Below are 20,366 nucleotides of genomic sequence, written 5' to 3' on the forward strand. Positions count from 1 at the left end.
TACAGTAAAGAATGGAAATATTTGATTAACTCAGCTAAAGTCTAGACTTGCTATCATTCACTGTATGTGTGTTTACTTGCAATAATGAGCTGAAGAACAGACAAAAGAAAATAATAAATAGAAGTGTTGTGTAGTATAAAAATAATTGTCCTTGACAGGAAGGATAATTCTGGTTAATCATTTAGTCTCTTCTCTTACTTTTGTAAGTGCAACAATCACTTTGCTGCCAAGAATGACATATTTCTATGTTTGAACCAGTTGCAGGACTTGATGATTAGACTCAACACCCAACAACTGTTAATTGAATGACCTTTTGCCGTGACCCTCAAGTCCTATCTTTCAAATACAAAGCAAGAGGAACTTTATCCACGAACAATGTGTGGGTGTCTTTAGAGTTAATTGGGAATAGGTGTGACTGTGTGGACTACACATTTGATCTGTCCCAACTAAGTCTAATTGGGAGAAATATCCACACACAAATAACAAAGAGTCTTCTGATCTCTAGATGGACAGAGTAGACAGAGTAGTGTCTATGGTCTAGACTGAGATAAGTAAAATCAACAGTTAATCTGTTCACAGGGTCTGACTTCACCAGACTCGTCAACAGCACCCTGTTCTGGAGCAAATTTCTACTGGACATTTCTAGTAAAGGAAAACTTGATGAAACTATACTTAAAGTTATTACTATGCACAATCACGCCTTTCCAAATAATATATATTATGTAATTTCACTTAGGAATGAATTACTTTGTAAACAATAAAAGTTTACCCAAAGGTGTGTCAATTGATATAATTTCTGGTAATCAAAATAGTTTTTTTTATTTAATTGCTAATTATTTATTGTTATTTTGGATTATATGTTGCATGAATCTGCATCTGCGAAGTAAGTAAAACTAAAAGTACAATATTTTTCCACAAACTGTAGCAATAAATTACACTACTGTACTTGAGTAAAGTTACTTTTTTCCAGGGCCTGGAACCTGCTGGTTCACTGGGGTTGTTTCACTCCTTTAACAGGACTATCTCCAACTGTGTGTGTGTCAAAACAGTGTGTGTTGTGCATGTAACTCATTGAGTATGGCTTTGTCACTTTCCGTACTGAAGTGTCATTAGTGTTTTTTGTGACATGTATTATCTCCAATCAATTCAAGATGTCTGACTTAAGGCAGATCTACTGCCCTCACTACAGTATAGTGAGGCTGATGATCGTCGTGATAATGACTGGGTAGTGGCAGTAGTACTTTAGATTCAGATAAGTTCATCTAGATTTTCAGTAAAAAGATGCAGTAAAAGACTGAAACTCAATTTTATCAACTTGAATTTGTTCTGAACAGAAACAATCAGTGAGTTAAGACTGCAACACTAAAGCAATAATGTTAAGGAGGTATTAGTTGGCATTAGATAGACCTTCATACAATTTAGCTTTTGCTCCAATACTGCAGCACTGGATGGTGCACTAGAAATAATAGAGTTTGATGGCTCAAATGAGTCACAGTCAGCCAGACCTGTGGCTAGAGGCTGGTAGCCGAGCAGACTGAGTATTATTGTGTTCCTTATCAGTTTGAGTGACACCTCTGCTGCCCACTTCACTTCTTTCCTAAGGCTGAGTAAAGAAGAGATTATTTTATTCCCATTAAGTTGATGTAAAGCAAGAATTGAACAATCACATAATCATTTAGAGAGAAACGGTGACGCCGTGTTAGCGTCAAGTTTATCAGAACCATTAAGCCAATACCAGCAGATATAACGTCCTAATCTCATGTTTACTGTCAGCACAACTATGAACAGGTCACACGGAGCTGTGAGGTGATGCAAATATTATATCATTTGGACTACACTAGAACTAGCATCTGCAAGGTCATCTGTGAGTCTTTTTAGATATCCAGGTATTTGGTAGCAGATGTTTACCCCAAGGCCCTGTTTAAATGTCATGAGTAGGGTTGTTGTCTACCTTACAACCTGTCAGCTGTGGGGAAAACGCAGGATGCCGACGCTAATTCAAAACTACAGGTGTGAGGTGGAAAGAGCAGAGGTGAGGAAATGCTGAATGCTGTTTCTGCTCTTTTCCGAATGACTAAACTTGCTAACAAAGTGTGGTTTATGAAGTGAATAGATGTATTATACAGTATGTTGAATTCTTCAGTGAAATGGTGATATACAAAATTAACACTCAACTAACTGTGCTCACTCCTCTCCCCTGCAGCTACGCCACCAAGACTGAGCCGCAATAATAATAATAATAATCCCCAGCTGGAGAACAAACAACATCTGGGCGTGGAGAGAAGGGAGAGGGTGAAGTCTCAGCAGGGTGGACAGCAGATGGTGACACTGCAGCAACACTTCTCCAGGTAGCAGCTTCACCACACCAACAACCAGGCTGAACACAGCTAAGGAAAAGTTATGCACTTCAGCCTGCCAGCACTGGAGTTTAGGGGCTAAAACTAGTATCAAGAGTTGAGAACTTAAAGGGGAACACAGTCCTGCAGTTGAAATCAGTTGGTTTACTTCAGTGTGTAGTTTTTCAACACAGTTTCTCATCCCACAGAGTCACAAAATGATGCTTCTGTAACTAGTTCTGAAACAAATAAGAACCATCTTAACTCTCCGACGGTCGAAAAGACTTTTGACAAGGAAAAACAATATAAAACTACTAAATATTTCTGGTTCTGAGTCTGAAAATATGAACGATGAAGTACTCATCATTTTATATTATTATATTATTTTATATTATTATATGGTAGAAAACTTTTCAGTGCAGATCTCTGTTTCGATTATATCATCTAATCAGTCTGCCTGCCTAGTTCTGACCAAACCAAAGTTCCTTTCAGCCTTAGTTTGCAAGTTAGGTTTTTCTGTCTGGTACATTGTTGTTGTTGTTTTGGCAGAATTAAATCCAGTGTCCACAATTCAGTGACAAACTGTCCAATGAAGCAACAAAACTAATATATAGTACATATACATCAAAGAACAAACACCAAATGTGACAAAACTGCTCGGCTTCTGTGACAACCACGCTTTCATTAACCTGAGTCCAGTGCATGTAGAGGTTGTCTTTGAGAGAGAAAGAAATTCTTCTCTGTTTTATTGGGCACTAAAACTAGATATGAAGTGTCCACCTTCTGTAGGGAGAGCCCACTACTGTGTCTTATTGATCTCCCCTCCCAGCGTGTGATGAAAGGAAATAATAACCAGGCATTATGTCCAGCCAACTGATAGCCTCTCATGATCCAGTGTTGATCTCATCTGCATGTACCATACATACTCAGCCAGGTGTGAGATTAGGCCCCAGTGATTTGTGACTATAAGTGATTTCAACACTGTCACACAGATGTTATACTGCCAGATATTTATTGAAATTATATAGGCTATTAGTTGTTTATTTACTTCTTGCTAGGTAACATAGGGAGAAGTGTAGAGCACAGATTAGAGCTAATACAAACTCATAAGGTTCTTATTCTATATTTTAGGTCCATTTCAACCTGGTTGCATGCAGCTAGTGTCACATAAAGCAAAGCCCAACTTTTAGTGTTGTGATGAAATACTAATTTGTTGTTGATCTGCCTTTATTCCCTGGACTCCAAGGACATTTAATTTATGCAGCTCTGCAGGCTCCTTTCTATTTCATATTTTATTTACAGAATAGCTCTATCACCAAAAACTTGAAATTGAATCCAAGTTTTTAGCTATTTTTTCATGAAAAGATCTGGGTAATTTCAATTTGATGCTAATCACTGCTTGTTAAAGTCACAACACTCATCTTGGAGTGATATGCTAGTGCAACGTATTAGATGCTATTTCTCTTTTGTCTTTTCTGTTTTGATTCCTTTTTTAAGTTTACATCCAATTTGTTTTTCTAAGTGTATTTGAACCTTTCTTCTCACACAAAAAGATTTGCTTCATAATGAGAAAACAAAGACATCATTTATTCAACTAGTATTTTAAAACTAGTTTCATGCACGTCTCTTTAATAAAATGTTTATTTTCATTACACAAAAATACTTTTTATATTTTTACAAATCACCGATCATTGGATTATTATACACTGTGAAATTCTGTAGTGTCTCCAAATAGATAAACTTGAATTAAAACCTGAACCAGCATACATAGGGTTTACCTGTGCAATCAAAGGTGTGAACATACATAATTTATTCAAACAAAAAATAGCACTGAATGTGATCTTTTGTCTCAAATTCATCTTTTTATGTCAAACCTAAATGTTTTCAGGCTACAGCAAACAAAATGGAACTGGGCTCAATCTTGCAAAAGAGGAGGGGAGTGTATGTTTCCGTCTGTTATGAAATGAGCTACAGTATAGTTATAGAGACACTGAACAGTAATAAGACACTTTCCCACAAACAGGAAACGATCAATATCAGAGCAATTTCATGCAAGTTGATAACATTTGAATTAATTGAGGAACAATAATTGTGTTTTACTTCTCCAGACTCATGGTGCTGCAAATCTGTTCATCTGCGAGTCAAAGTGGACATCTGTTCCAAATTTTAACTACATCAAACTTCCTGAGAGATCGTGGTCGTGGGAATGAGATAGGCAACTTGAAAACAGAATGCCTCTGGGCATGACTGTTACTGGAGCAGATGCATAAAAAAAGCTGAAGAGCTGCAAAGACTTACGAACTTGCTAGAACTCCCCCAGAACAGTGGGTAGAGGTTTAGCGATGACTCTGAAACTAAAAACTCTTTGATTATAATGTGACTTCTAAATGCAAGACATTAAGAGTTTGAGCAGTCTCCTCATAATCCAATAAAACAGCGGTTGAGAGGAATTAGGTACATTTTCTTAAGTATTATATCTTTATTTCTACCCTACTACATTTCACAGTGAGATATTGTACTTTTTTCCCCACTTGACGAGTATAATTAAAGATTAAGCCAGTGGTTGTAATTGTGACCGCTTGTCAGGTTTCCAACATCTATGAGTTAAGCCGTTCCACTAACAAGACATTTTCCCAATAAACTTCCAGCTAGGTTCACACAAAGCAAAGACTGCAGATTTATGTTTCTTCTTATAGCCCTCAGACTGTGCCGTTATGAACCACCAGACTAAACTAGGTTTACTTACCTACATAAATAAAGCATCTGAATACTTCTTCCACCTTTTACTGGGCTTCTGTAACATAACTGCAAAGACATTTACAGCAGGGCTATCACCAGCATGACATCCACAGCATCATACTGTGCTCTGATTTTGTTATTTTTTTGTCTTCATCATTGTCCACTTCGTTCTGGAATTTGTTCTTTGTGCAGTTTTTTCTGAAGCTTGCCGAGTTGTTTACGAAGGGCGACATTCTGTCAGCTCAGGGAGTTTTTCTGCTTGTTCAGTGTGATGCCCAGAACTTTTTTACCTTGAAGTTTTTTGCAGAGTCTATCAACCTGGTCTTGCAGAGCACAGTTTGTTGCTCTGAGGTTTTCATTCTCTGCGTTTAACACTTTGCTCTTCTCCTCTGAAGCTTGTTCCTTTGAAAGCTCCTTCTCGAGCTGCTGGAGCTTCTTCCGCAGCGTGTTATTGTTGGTGATTAGAGCCCTTTTCTCAGCCTTCAGTGATTTATAATTACTCTTCGAAGCCACCACAGTTTCGAGGTTGTCTTTGAAAATCTGAGTTTCATTGGTCATTGTTTTTTTTTCCTTCAGTGCATCTGTCTGCTCCTTCAGTATGTAATACTTATACTGTACCTCCAGTCATCTTTATTTAGAAGCTTTCTGTATGCTTCAGTATACATTCTGGTCAGTAGCCTTCTTTGTGACAGCATGGGTTTCTCCTTGTGCTTTCAGTTTTTCAAACATGTCCTTTGCTGTCTTTATACTCTGGATCTGTCTGTTAACTTCCTCGATTTGCTTTTGCAAGTGCTCGTTTTCTCTCTTGTAAACTTCCATGCGGTTCCTCCTTTCCTCACAAAGGTCATCCAAGGTCTTGACATTATTGTAATCACTGTAGAAGCAGCAGAGTTTCTGCATCATTTTGACGCCTCGTGGCCGCTCTTGATGCTTCTATTGCGTCCGTCATCTTGCGCAAAGCGTTTTCATTCTGAAGCTCCTTCTTGTTCTTCTGAATTTAATGGCGCAAAGTGTCATCCTGATGGCTAATGGCTTCATTTTCAGCTTTTGCAACATTGTAGGACTCATCCAAAGTTTTGTCATGTTGATGCCTCTCCTTGAACTCCAGGATTTCCTTTTGCAGGGCACTGTTTTGCTGACACTTTGCCTCTTTCTCGTTCATCATTACGGCACACATTTCCTGCAAAGCAGTTTTATTTTGGACTTTCTCCTGCAGATCCTGAAGGTCCTTTCGGAGCTCCTCATGTTCTTGTCTCATGGCTTCACTCCGATTTTTCAGCTTCTCTCTGAGCTTCATCACTTCATTTTGAAGTTTGCTACATTTTTCTCTAGTACTCTCTGCCTTCATTTGGTCATATTTTTTCTCCAAACTTAACTTGTTCGTTACATGAATGAAATGTAATTTTCTCTGTAGCACTTAATAATTGTCATAAGAAACACACTATAGCTGTTTACACAAAGCGTAAAGGTAAAAAAAATAAAACTACATTATCTTTATTTTAGATGTCAAAAAGTATTTGCGGCTCCCAGTGTTTTCTTTTCTGTGGAAACCGGGTCCAAATGGCTCTTTGGGTGTTAAAGGTTGCTGACCCCTGGGTTAGTCTATTGAATGCAACTCACTTTTGGTTCTGTTAAAGCTTATCAATGCAAAATACTTTACCTCCAGAAAAATAAATGCAGTACCAATATCAGTGTTGAATGATACAGTAAAACCAATGTGTAAATACTCACTATCAGTATTTTCCTGCAGGACTGTTAAGTACATAAACAGACATCCTTATCATTCTAGAATGAAATCGATTTATGATGCACACATTAAAGTTCTGTATACTGTACAACTGTAGGTTGCCATAACAACAGTGCTTTTTAAATAAAGGCACATTTCAAGCTGGGAATGTTAAAAAAAATATCATAAGTGGATTAAGATTCTGTAGAAATTTCAGAAGATGCTCAGCCTGCTACACAAAACTGACAGAAGTACTACGTGACCTCAGTAAATCCAGTGAAATGCATAATCGTCTTCTGTTTGTCACTGTAGACAAGTGACGAGCCTGCTGCTACAGTTTGATACACATAGTGCATCAGTACAGACTCATTGATATTGGGGGGAAACTAGGCCATGTATTCATATGTTGTGTGTGACGGGTTGACAATCCTGCTTTGGAAAGTGAAGCCTGTGGCAAAATGTGTTAGAGCAGCAGCAACTCTTTTTGTAAGAAGGAAGGATCATTTACATTCACTAAAGCAATACATATGGTAAACACACACAGCTGCACGTGTGACAATACAGTGTATGATATGAGTGTTACTGCACATAAACTGCATTGTTCCTGTTGTGTAGAATCAATACTGCTAGTGCTGGCAATCTTGATTTTGAAAGCCCTAAATAAAATCAATAGTAGAATAAACCAATGACATTTTGATTTAACAACAATCCAGTCTGTTCCTTTTAACTCTGAGAATAGGGGATACTTTTAAGTTCACTAGCTAAAATTCTCAAATCTGAGCAGTCAAGATAGTTGCTGTTTATCTGTTTCTCACAAGTTCCTGAACATTATAGATTAGCCTTTAGCTCTTTTAAATATTTGTCTACTTTGCTTGACTTATTTCTCATGATGTGTTGTGGTTTAACAAATGCAACTTTCATCAAAAGGCAAATATTTACCTATTTTATACATCTAGTCCATCCATGATGGTGTGGAGAGTAAGAGGCGTTGTTAGGGTAAAGCCAGACACGGGTGGGAGTTTTTTTCCTCCTTACTGAGAGCACTCAGCTGTGCATTATTTCCTGCGTGGTCCAGAGAGAGACCAGGAGACCCACTTTCCCTTCAGTGCCCAATCACAGACGCACAACGATGACTAAGTCTGAAGAGAGGAAGCTGAGGACCTGTGTGGTTAGCCTCATTTCAAATGACCAGAAATAAAAGAGTCAGTAGGAAAGCAGCATGGGGTGGCTGAGTGCTTGAGTGGGGTAAAAAGTGGAGGCAATGAATGAAATATTGCCGAGAAGAATTAGAACATGAATTAGGCAACATATAGCTTCATAAACAGCAGCTGGGATGAGAGAAACCCTTAAGGAGGAAAAATTATCCATGTAGCATTGTGGCATTTACTGTAGTGAAACATAAGTGAATCAAATATTTTTGTATATTATTGTACGAATGTATCATTTTAAATTATTTAATTCAAGTACTAAATGTTGTATGTTCTGGTCAAATAGAACTGGAGTTCACGTGACATCTGAATCAGCTATGCCAACATGCTTTTTTCTGTTTTTTGCCTAAATGGGTGTGTTGTATCATTTGAGTTTCATGCCTAAAAAGAAAGGTTTGCCTATTTTATACATCAAGGTCAGTCTATTAATCATAGACAGTATGACTCAGCTTGTAAAAGCTATTTTTATCTCTCTCTGTAGCCAGCACAAAGAATAATGTTCCAGATTTTGTTTTCTGTCAGCTGAATGCATACTTGAACAAATTTGGTGATTAATTAAAAAATTACCGTCACTTTTTTATAGCGCCTCAGTCACCTCACCACTGACGCACACATTCAGCTTGAGTCCCACTGGTACTGGAACACCAAACCTTTCCAGTGTTGAACATTAGATGACAACAGCCTTTCACATCTGGACTATTAGGCTGCACATATTTAAATCAAATGACTCTGTTTGCCTTTTTCTGGACTAAATAAATAGTTGACTATTCTCCCTTTTACCACCACCACCCGCTGCTGTTTTCATTTTGACCAGGTTTGTTTCGGGTCAGTGGCAGTGACTTGGGGCAGGAATGCCAATGGTGTGCTCATAGTCAGCAGCCAGCTCTAATGGCTGAGCCACATGCATCAAACTGGGGAAAAAACTGCTCTGAAAGTGACAGGGCAAAATGTCACTGCGTACAACATTACAAGGAACATGGTCAGTGCCTATCAAGCATACACAGCTCAGAGGGAAAACAATTACAGAACCACGAGTCAAGACTCTGATACAGTGGGAGTCATCTGGACAAATGTCAGCTGCATGGTTATTAGTGGACCGTAGCTCTCTCAATATGTGAATGATTATATGTCTAACAACTGTGTACATTTGGAAGCAATACAAAATGTGTTCAAAACAGAGCTTGGAGGGTGTTACCTGTCACTATATGTTTTTCTATTACAAAAATTTGTTTATTCTTCCTCCAGGTGGCAATCAAATTATGCTTTACCTGCAGATTTGATTTTGGTTCTGTGTGAGAAGTTAAGTTTAAATAGCTGCTTTCAGTTCAGACATGCACTGTGTTCTTCACTGTGTCATGTCATGCCACCTGCACGCTCTACGCAGGTGCTCCCACCCCTCGCTGAAATCAACCAGACCTTTGTAAAAACAATTCTAACTTGGACAATCTCTCACTGTTCACTTCATGTAAAGTATGAAAGTAAAACTCTGCACAATGCGCAGATCAGATTATCTTATTATATTAGCATTGTCCAGAGTTTATTTGTGAAAACCACTAGTGATTGTCAGTCATGTTGTAAAGTCTGAACATTGTAGATTCAATCATGATGTCATGACACAAAATGACACGAGACATGGGCTCGCTGTATAAACAGATGCCTAGTTACACTACACTTACTTCTCACTGAGTGGGCTACAGTTTGATCAGTTTGAATGTTGTCTTTTTAAAAACAGTATGGAGGAGACGGTGCGCACACTACTACAAAACCAGGACTCAATGGAGGGCCCTAAGGTGGACCCACTGGACCTTATGAAAGCATACAAGGTACAAGAAGGACTTCTTGGATGCACTTTTTATTTGTTTTATGACACTAATGTGATGCTCATGTTGCGCTTCTCCTTACTAAAGTGCCTGATTTTCGTTTACCTAACCAGAGAAAGAAGACCTTAACTTTACCAGAGTTAAATTAAAAGGTGGAATCTAAATGCTGCCTATGCTAATGCAATATTTTTTTTTATTTAACTGTTGCATTCAATTCAATTCAATTCAATTAAATTAAATTAAATTAAATTAAATTAAATTAAATTAAATTAAATTAAATTAAATTAAATTAAATTCAATACTACAGTGGCAAGAAAAAGTATGTGAATATTCTGGAGTTTCATGGTTTTCTGCATTAATTTGTCATAAAATGTGATCTGATCTTAATCTAATTCAAGAGTATTAACAAATATAATGTGCCTAAAATAAAACAAAAGTATGTTTTATTTATTGAGAACAACCATAAAAACCTTATAGTGCTACTGGAAAAAGTATATGAACCCTTGCCCTTTGAGTTTGCTTCACACATGAAGAATGTGCTTATGTGGGTTTTCAGAAGATCTAGATAAAGAATATTTGATTTATATTAAGCTGGAATGGGTTACAAAGCTAACTGTCAACGACTTTAGAAATTCACCAGTCTACAGTTAGACAATCAATCTACAAATGGAGATGAATTCCCAAGTGTATCAAAAAATTCTTCAGGATAATGTGAGAATATTTGTATTTCAGCTGAAACTTTGTAGAAGTTGAGGGATGCAACAGGACAATGACCCAAAACACACAACAGAATGGCTTCAGTAAAGCAAAATCTGCCTTTGGGAGTGGCCGAGTCAGATGCCAATCCAATAGAGATGCTATGGAACGACTTGAAGAGAGTCACACACATGAGACGTCCAAAGAATATGATAGAGCTAAAGCAGTTCTGCAGGAGGAATGGGTTAAAATTGAACAATGTGCAGGACTGATCCACAGCTACAAGGGGAGGTCAACCAGTTATTGAAATATTTCTTCTACTAGGACTATGAGGTTTTTATGCTTGTTTTCAATAAAGACATAAAAGATCATATATTTTTTGTGTTATCATTTTAGGAACATTTTATATATTAATACTTTTGACTTAGATGAAGATCAGATCACATTTTATAACAAGAAAAGGTTCACATACTTTTTCTTTCCACTGTCTAAGAGAATACTGTCCTCAAGTCCACATGATAGTGCATATTAAAATGCTGCTGGCACAACGTAGTTACTTTTCATATGTATTTGGCTCATAGCTAAGATCTGAAATTTAAAACACAATAATAGGTAAAAAATAGGTGTTGATTACCAGTGAGATCGGTAACAGACTCACCTTACACATACAAATATGTTTTAGACACTGGAGCTTCTTAGCCATCCATATGTGATGTGATTACCACACATTACCAGAAAAGTATAACTTCATTATTAGCAGTGGAGTCCGCTTTGATATTCTTTGTGACATGCATCTTTGACCTATGCTCTCTGCATTCCAGGACAAACTCCTGGAGGAAATGTGGAAGCAGCAGGACAGTCTGGAGGGTTCTGCAGCCACAGCAACAGAGATAAAGACCTCAACTGAGGCTGGGGGTGGATCGGAGGAAAATTCACAGGACAGCAATCCCCTGTTAGAGCGACTCAGAGCCCTCGAGGTAAAATCAATTGCATTTTATACTCCTTCCCCTTCCCTCAGCAAATCCCACTTCTCCACTGCTTTTCTGCTCCCCATGTCCTGTCCCTTCTCCTGTGAAATGTCATATTGATTGATAGATTGAGCATACTGCTGATTATTTTTTAATGAAGGACTGATTATTTCTGGACAGGTGACAGTGAAAACACAGTTTTGTTTCTTTCTTATTTAAGAAGCATTGTAGGGTTTGAGGGTTGTAAAAATAAACAGTGTTTATTCATCCCTAAAGCCACTTTTGCTATAAGAGAAGTCAGCATGCTGTGGCCTGTGACCCAAATCTAGCCCTTTATATAACTATAATTTTATTCTTACTGGTCTTCTTTAAAACCTGTAGGCATGTTATGGATATACCCTGAAGACAACTGTGCTAAAGCTTTCATTTGCTATTCTTCTAGTGTCAAACTGAACACTAAATGAGAAATTCCTAACTGTAGGGATTTGTTTTTCCTTCAAATAATTAAGGAATACTAAGATTAAAAGAAACCAAAAACTGTTTAAGGTAAACATTAATTTTTCAGGACTACTGGAATGTAAAATATGTCAGTTATCATAACTGTCCAATTCATTCATTCACATCAGCATATGAAATCAAAAGCATTTACTTATTTAAATTAAATATTTCTCAAATGATAAACAACTATTGTCACATGTAACGTGGAACATCTGAGTCGAAAATTCTATACAGACGTACAATCAGTTGTCATGTATCCATCTTTGAACCTATCAGACAGTAAGCCATTTTATGTATGGGGGCATAGAAACAGGTTATGCATATCCAGGAGGTGATAATTACAATGCTGACACGGTAGTTCACAATTGGATCAGTGTTCCAGTGAACGTACAGTACATCTTTGTCACACCTTCCCTGCTGAAAAGGTAATAGAACTTACCATGTGTTGGCAGGTCGCAGACAGCAATTATTGATCGCATTGCCATTGTAATATATTACTCGTGTTCCTTCATCTTACTTAAAAAGAACCATGCCCTTTCCTCATTCCAGGTTTTCCTAACTAGTGGTACACTGAGTGAAGTCATTAATCCCAGATAACACTGTAATTATTGTTGGTACTGGTGTGAATGCAGGTGATGTTAGGTGCAAACAGATGTGAGAAAGGATATTTATTGAATGTCACACTCCAGTGCAGCCCTCTACAGATGCTTGGTGGGACCCATTTAATGAAACACCTGCAATAGTTGAAAAACAAAGTGCCTGCACGACTGAAAAACCTGAAGAATCACTGAGTTAAATACAGAACTCCTACATTTGCTCATTACCCTCCGAAATCCGTTGTGTCATTTGCTGGTGTGTTAATGTACAATGTCATTTGATAAAAGTGAAAAATTAAACGCACGGACAACTAAATGAAATATATGGAGATTTAATAAGGCCTTGCACAAACAGGCCGTCATTTAATAGTATCATCAATAGCACTGTAGTATTTTGCTACAATTTGCACAAAACATACAGTCATGAAACACACATAGGCATTTATTTTTTTATTCAGTGTGACTTACACTTTCCAAGGATATTAATTAATTCTGTTTCTAAATCTTCTTAGAAAGTGTTTTTAAGTTTTCTTCAGTATCATATAATCAGGTGTCTGTACAAGGAAGGATACAGTGTAAACACGTACAATGGTGAGCGCTCTGCCAAACATGTACATCTTTGGAATTGATTTTCTTTAATTGTCTTGGTTAACATCCAAGATGGGTTGCTTTATGAATAACTTACTTACAGTTATGTAATAGACATGACATGTAACAATGAATGTTAATGAATCAAGCTCATTTATAAACGTGTGTCACACCAATAGCAAATGTGATCTCACATGACACGTATTGTATAAGGCTCCAACACTCTGAGTTCAGACTCTTACCTTGGTCTTGCCTGATCTTGACTGAAATCCTTCAGATTGATCTGTGTTCTGTGGAAAATCGGACCACTTATGTCTTGTTTGGTTTATTGTGATCAGATGTTAATCAGTATAAGTTCAGTAGCCAATTAATGAGTTGTATTAAAACGTCATTTGATAATCTATGATTAACTGTCATGTCAAGACAGTACTGAGCTGTATGAGGTGAGATTGTCTTTGAACCCTGCTGTCTCCTGTGGTTATCAACCATTTGTGTGATTTTGTGTGAGCCTGTTGTTCAGATGACTTGGCCGAAGCACTTAAGTGAAAATAAGCCCTGTCTGGTAGCTCAGCTTTCAAGATTTACTGGATTAATCATTTTAGTAGAACGTCGCCTCCTGAGTTCTCAGAATGGTTTCTATTCCCTGTTGGGCAAAACCCAGGTCAGTAATTGAATTATACCTGGGGAGCCTGAAGAAACAGTGATGGTCTGCAGGACACCTGAACTTTAAAACATCAGTCATTTAGAACCATCTTTCTCGAATGAACCTGTGAATCCCTGCTGAAAGGAGAGATTCTGGATGTGAATCTTTTGTAATTTCTTAGTTTTCAGCATTCATTTGTCATAAAATGTGATCTGATCTTCATCTAATTCAAGAGTATTAATAAATATGATGTGCCTAAAACATAACACAAAAAATATTCTGATCTTTCATGTCTTTATTGAGAACAACTATAAAAAGACCACACTGGAACTCGACAGCAGTATTGGCAAAATGTTTTGTGGACTAATGAAACCATATTGAACTATTTGGAAAGAACACACATCACTACATCTGGTGTAAAAATGTCACTGCATATCATCATCAAAACAGCATCCCAATCGTAAAGTATGGTGGAGGAAACATTATGATTTGGGTCTGCTTTGCTGCATCAGGGTCTGGTCAGCTTGCAGTGATTGGGGAAGATGAATTCCCAAGTATAAACCAGTTATAAATTCCAAGGGTTGACTTACTTCTTCCACTACCACTATATGGGTTTTTCTGGTTGTTCTCAATAAAGACATGAAAGGTCAGAATTAGTTTTGTGTTATCATTTTAGGCACATTATATATACAATTTACACTTTTTTTACATATTCAAAAGGAATTACTGTAATTTATGCAGGTTCCCTGTCTGTTTTTCGTCTGTACAGGCGGAGAACTCTGCTCTGTCGATGGAAAATGACAATCAGAGGAAGCAGTATGAACGCTGTTTGGATGAGGTGAGTGTTCTCTGATATCATATACTGTATGCAGGATGTGGTTACTTTCAAAGTTGACTAATATCAGCTGTGCTCTGTCCACAATGACACACACTCATATAAACTCCTTGTTATCTAGTTGTTTTGCATTGTACAAAAAGTGCGATTGGCTTCTCTATATGTACCCAACTATCATACAGACTAAACAGCATAAGGTAACTAATGACTTGTTGTTGTTGTAGCCAAACTTTAAACAACAACCTTTAGCTTCAGTCCTGAAAGTAATTAAGCAGCCTGAATGGTTGGAGCTTTGGAACTTGGAAAACCCAGGTTTAGGTCACAGACTGTGAGAATCAGTACATCTTTGATCTTCAATGTGCATCAACCATGAACGGATGGAACTTTATACACACACGCATGCTTGCACACTTACACTGGTTTGCTTGCTTGTGTGAGAACCACTTTGTCAAAAGCAAATAAATCCACAGTTCGCTCAGATCCTAAAGAGGATGAGAAAAATAGAGATGCAGATACAGAGATGTGTTCATCCATACATCCAACAAGTGAGAACTGTTTGCAGAGTGAGTCTGCTGTGAGGAAAAACAATGGCAGACTGAAAGTGTTCGGCCAAGGTTGTTGTGGGCGATGTTTGGACCAAGCCTGAGCAGAGATTGGGTTCCTGAGACTCAACAATACGTCATTTTGAGCGTGAACTTTGAATGGAGCATTCAAGGACTGGTTTCCACAAAACAGGAAAATAGTAAAAAAGGAGTGAGTGCACTTGGAACATACCTGTGTCTACATGCACCAGAGTCATATATAAGTACAAAATTCACTAAATTGGTGATGACCAATTTGATTGTGCATAATATGGACACTTGTGAGTGGTATGTGAGTGGTATCTGTGTGACAGGTCTCTCGTGCACAATTGAATATTATCTTTTGTAGCTAAGAGATTTATAGGCAGACTAGGCAATTATCTGTAGTGTTAGGAAAACTAAGACAAGTGAACATCTCTAAATGAAGCAGTCAGTCAACAGAGCCCTGATTGATATAAGAAATGGGAAATGGAAGGAGGACCATGCCCTATTGCGTGTGGGTTGTCTGGTTGCGCTCTTTCCCTCTCCCTTTCTCTCTGACAACACTTTGATTGTCTCATCTCTTTCCTAGTTCCCTTCATCTCTCTCCAACCAGCAAGACTGCTCCACTTTATTTTCTTAGCAGGCTTTACTACTGGGCTTGTTACCATGGAGATCACTGCCCATGAGAATTTATTATATTTTGGTTGAGGACAAAAAATTCAGTTTCTGCTGTGAGAATAATTTCCCATCTACTACTTTTCAGTCTTATTATGCACATGAATCTTTTTTTTTTTTTTTTTTTTTTTTTGAGGGGGGATTCAAAAGACATGGTCTGAGGTGTTTTGATAGATAGATGAAAGAGGGGGTGGAGTAAAATCATTTTGAGACACAATAAAGTGGAAATATAGTTATTATTTAAGCGTCAAAGTATAATACATGCTTACATGCTGCTTCAGACATCAAAATCTGCAGTGAAAAAGCATGTCAGATTGTACTGATTTAAATCTACAAAACAAAAACTAAACTGAACTTTTTCATCTTCTCTCCTCTGTACACATGTTCACAAAATACTGTAGAATAGAATAAAGTTCTGTTTTCTCGAGCAAATAGATGCAAACTTTCCCTTTGAAAAGGCATATTTTGGTTTATCAAAGTGCTGAGGACAAAGTCATACATACTAACTGCTGAGTCTGTGATGCAACATGCTGTCACTTTGTCCTCATAGCATCTTCTCTCTGATGGCGATTATACTGGGTCATTTCAAAGCTTCACAGAAAGACTGAAAACCATTTACCAAGTATTGTCTAGGCTCATAATACAATTCTTTTCTTTTTTTTTAAACTTTCTTTTCTCCCATGTTTTTTCAAGGTGGCTAACCAGGTGGTGCAGGCCCTCCTCACGCAGAAGGTTGGTCTTTGTCTATACAATACTGACCCATTGTTAAACCAGTCAGTCTTTTCTAATGAAAAGAAAAAACAATTTCTGAGCCATATTTCTTGCATCCTGATCACTGAAAAGACAAGGAAATGTAAATTCTATTGGGGTTAGTTGTTGAGGTTAATGCAATTTGTTTTATTTTGTCATAATGCCAGTGACTTTAAATGTAATGTAGACTTTTGACTTGCAAGGGCACGATCCCTTCTCAAGTCCATGCATCAAAAACTATATTAGAAAACAACTGTGCAGTTAATCAGCTGTGCAGTTAATCTTCTTAACATCTTAATTCTTCATTGTCCTTACAGAGAATCAATTAAATGGATCTCACTTACTTACCCATAAAGGAAAGAGGCAGAAAGAAAGTAAAACACACAATGAACACTGAAATAACTCAAATCTGACAAAAGTAGTAAGAAATTTTAATTTGAAACAATGGACAAAAATGATGGTACCTCTAGGACAGATTGAAAAAAATTATCATAGAGACATGTTAAACCAAACTGTGTCCTGTAATTAGTATCACAGGTGTGAAAAGTGGTCACTGTGTTATCATGGTGTGTACCACACTGAACATGAACCACAGAAAGCTAAAGAGAAAGTTGTCTCAGGACATTAGAAAAAAAGGGTTGGGGTATAGGACCCCAAAAGGCTATAGGATTTCCAAGCAGCTGATTTGATGTTACTGTGACTACATTTGCACATAATATTCAGATGTTTAAGGTCCTCAAGAATGTAGCCAATCTCCCTGGACATGACTGCAAGAGGCAAATTGATGACAAATTGAAGAGACAGATAATATGAATAGTAACTAAAGAACCCAGAATAACTTCCAAAGAGATTAGAGGTGAAATCCAAAGATCAAGGTACATCAGTGTCAGATCACACTGTTAGTCACTGTTTGAGCCAAAGTAGACTTAATGCGAGACGACTGCGGAGGACTCAACTGTTAATAAAGAAGCGAGAAAATGCATATTGAAAAGTCGCACAGCTTCGTAATGTCCTTTGGACAGATGAGAAAAAAACTGGAACTTTCTGGAGAGTCACATCAGCTCTATGTTCACAGACGCAAAGTTCAATGCCAAGGATCCAAAATGCCTGTCAACAGGTGCAGAAGTCTTGAGTATTGAGAGTATTGACAGTGATTGCCTCAAAAAGTTGTGCAACAAATTATGATGTTTTTGTCCAGACCAGTTTCATTAGTTTAATTTTTTAAAAACTTCTTTTCAACCACAAGTCGAAAGCAATGTCTAATTTAAATGATTTAATATTTGCTAAAAGTTGTGTTTATTATTATTTTTGTTAGTTTAAACTTATTTCAGTAAGTATAGTGGGATATTCTTAATTTAATAGAAGGGTATCAACAATTTTTCCACATCTGTATGATTATAATGTTGAAATGTTTAATTTGATGACAACATATAGGTTGTTTAGAAAGCTGTGCACTTAATTTTGCACAGCAAAATATGTGCCACCAACAAAGGAACAGCCTAAAAATGTGAAACCTCATCATTCTTCTGAAAGACTAATGGAACCAGGACATGCGATGTTAAGCTACAATATACAGCATGGTGGGGTTTGTTATCTCAATGACAACTTATGCATAACTTGCATACAAATTGATGAGGATTTATAGTTCTTTTTTTTTTTTACTTTGAATTAGTTCATAAACTAAAGATGCATTATTTAAAAAGGATGAAAAATGTTTCTACTCAGTCAATTAAATTGTTCACAAAATTAAATCGGCTTGCTATGAACAAATCCCTCATAACACAAAGCATTATAGAGCACGATGCAGAACAAAATAAAACAAGTAATGATGCAATCAGGATTTCAATATACTGAAAAGTTATCTTGTAACTGTGTAAGGTAGAAAATACTCATACTGTATATTATGCTACCTCCAATCTGTACATCTGTTCAATTTCTCAAAGGACGTCTAATAGTCTATGTTATTTTCTATTTTCAGTCTATAAGACGAATATGCAACGTAGAGTTGAAGCTTTGAGTATAATATGTAATTTACATTACATGAATGCAAAATGAAACAGAAAGTGCAGTATATACAGATGGAATTTAGAACATTTGTACAGTACTAGCATTGTGACAAATACTATACTACCAGTACCAAAAGGCTTTCACTTAAGTTCAGTACTATCGTTAAAATAATAAAAAAGTATGAATGCAGTCAAATTAATTATCAATCAAAATTAAAAAAAACATGAAACTTCCTTTTTTTTGTTGTCAGCATCTGAATCCTGTACTGCAAGATAACACTACAGCCCTTTCTAAGCACATACTGATATTGCAAATGCTTTATAAAGTGCATTTCAATGAGACTCCTTCAGTGAAACGATGCACCAGCAGCAAAATGCTTGTGATATTCTTTTGATGTGTTTACACCAGGTGCACCAGGTTTTTAGTACTGTTATGTGTAATTTGCATGAATACAGCACTGTGTTATGTGTCTTGCTGTTTAAATTAGAGTCTGATACAAGTGTAGCAACATCCCTGTCAAATTCTGTTATCTGTCCATTTTTCTCTACTCTGGGGGATTTCTAGGACTTGAAAGAGGAATGTGTGAAGCTCCGGACCCGTGTATTTGACTTGGAGCAGCAAAATCGCATATTGAGTGTGCTGTTTCAACAACGTGTCAAAATGTCCACGAATCCTGTCTCCCAGGTAGGAGCGCATGGTGCAATGGATTACAAACAGACACTGACAGGTCTAGCCTGCTCCAAGGCTGTTTGAATTTTACATGAGCAGTGTTTTACTGGTAAAGGTTACTAACTTTAAAAAGGGACACAAAGAGAGTGAAATCCATCTTTAAATTTGTTATAGTGGACAGTCTTACAAATGGAAATGGATTCGTTTGGGCCTGATATTCTTCCATTCCCTAATAGCGATGTCAGGAGTAGTGTTACAGTGGCTTGCTCTATACAGTTCCGTCCACAAGCTTTGAATCTGATAAAAAGACAAAAGACTATAAAAAGAAAGAAACTGCAGGTGTTCTGAGCAGCATACTGTACACAGAACAGGTTGGGATTCTAAGGATATGACTTGAGTAAGGACTGAAAAGAAAAGTGTGGAAGAAGAAAGGCTCTTCTCATGATCCAAACCATACAAGCTGATCTGTGTAGCATGGTGGAGGTGGTCCTCCTGAAAATTACATTCCTATGCAACTAAACTTCAGCCGCAAATAAAGTTTTAGTGAACAAAATCGTATTATGTAATAATATTATTATCTGAATTAGAATTTTTTTTACTTTTTAAATTATTTTAAAATTCTTGCCCTGGTTGCAAGCGTGGCTAGTTGACCCTATGTCAGCACTAGTATCTGTGCTAACATCATTAAAAATTTGCTTCACCTGAAGATGGTACTTCCATCTTGTCACCAAAATATGTGCACACAACTTATGTTTAATCTAAACCTCCATCTGGAAGCCTTTTATAATGCTGAACTTGATGCTTGTAAAAATGTCTAGATTAATCATATATGATAATGCATTAAGGCTGGCAGCCTTAGTTGTGAGGCAGCACATTATTATCATGAATAAAGGGATACTTTATTAACACTATTTATTAATGGAAGGCAAGTGGGATGGGGTTGATATAGGGCATATAAAGAGCAAGGTTTACAAACTGCAGTCTGAGTTGGAGTCTAGAATCCTGTGTGAGGTTGCATTTAGGCAAGAAAAGCACTTTGGTTTGGTTTA

General features: G+C 37.1%; 1 protein-coding gene across 6 annotated transcripts in view; it reads left to right on the plus strand.

Annotated features, from left to right (window-relative positions):
- Positions 1 to 20,366, plus strand: part of LOC113172984 (nck-associated protein 5-like) — a 69,550-nt gene that overhangs the window by 12,276 nt on the left and 36,908 nt on the right. For all 6 annotated transcript variants that reach the window (XR_003299800.1, XM_026376165.1, XM_026376168.1 and 3 more), the window contains 6 exons: positions 2,204 to 2,348; positions 9,742 to 9,832; positions 11,347 to 11,502; positions 14,588 to 14,656; positions 16,585 to 16,623; positions 19,213 to 19,332. Coding sequence is in view for 5 of the 6 variants with exons in the window: in XM_026376165.1 (XP_026231950.1) it covers positions 2,320 to 2,348; positions 9,742 to 9,832; positions 11,347 to 11,502; positions 14,588 to 14,656; positions 16,585 to 16,623; positions 19,213 to 19,332 (504 nt within the window). In the remaining variant the exon portion in view is untranslated. The remainder of the gene's footprint in view (positions 1 to 2,203; positions 2,349 to 9,741; positions 9,833 to 11,346; positions 11,503 to 14,587; positions 14,657 to 16,584; positions 16,624 to 19,212; positions 19,333 to 20,366) is intronic.

The sequence above is a fragment of the Anabas testudineus genome, chromosome 21 (assembly GCF_900324465.2).
Source record: "Anabas testudineus chromosome 21, fAnaTes1.2, whole genome shotgun sequence".
In the NCBI taxonomy this organism is placed as follows: domain Eukaryota; kingdom Metazoa; phylum Chordata; class Actinopteri; order Anabantiformes; family Anabantidae; genus Anabas; species Anabas testudineus.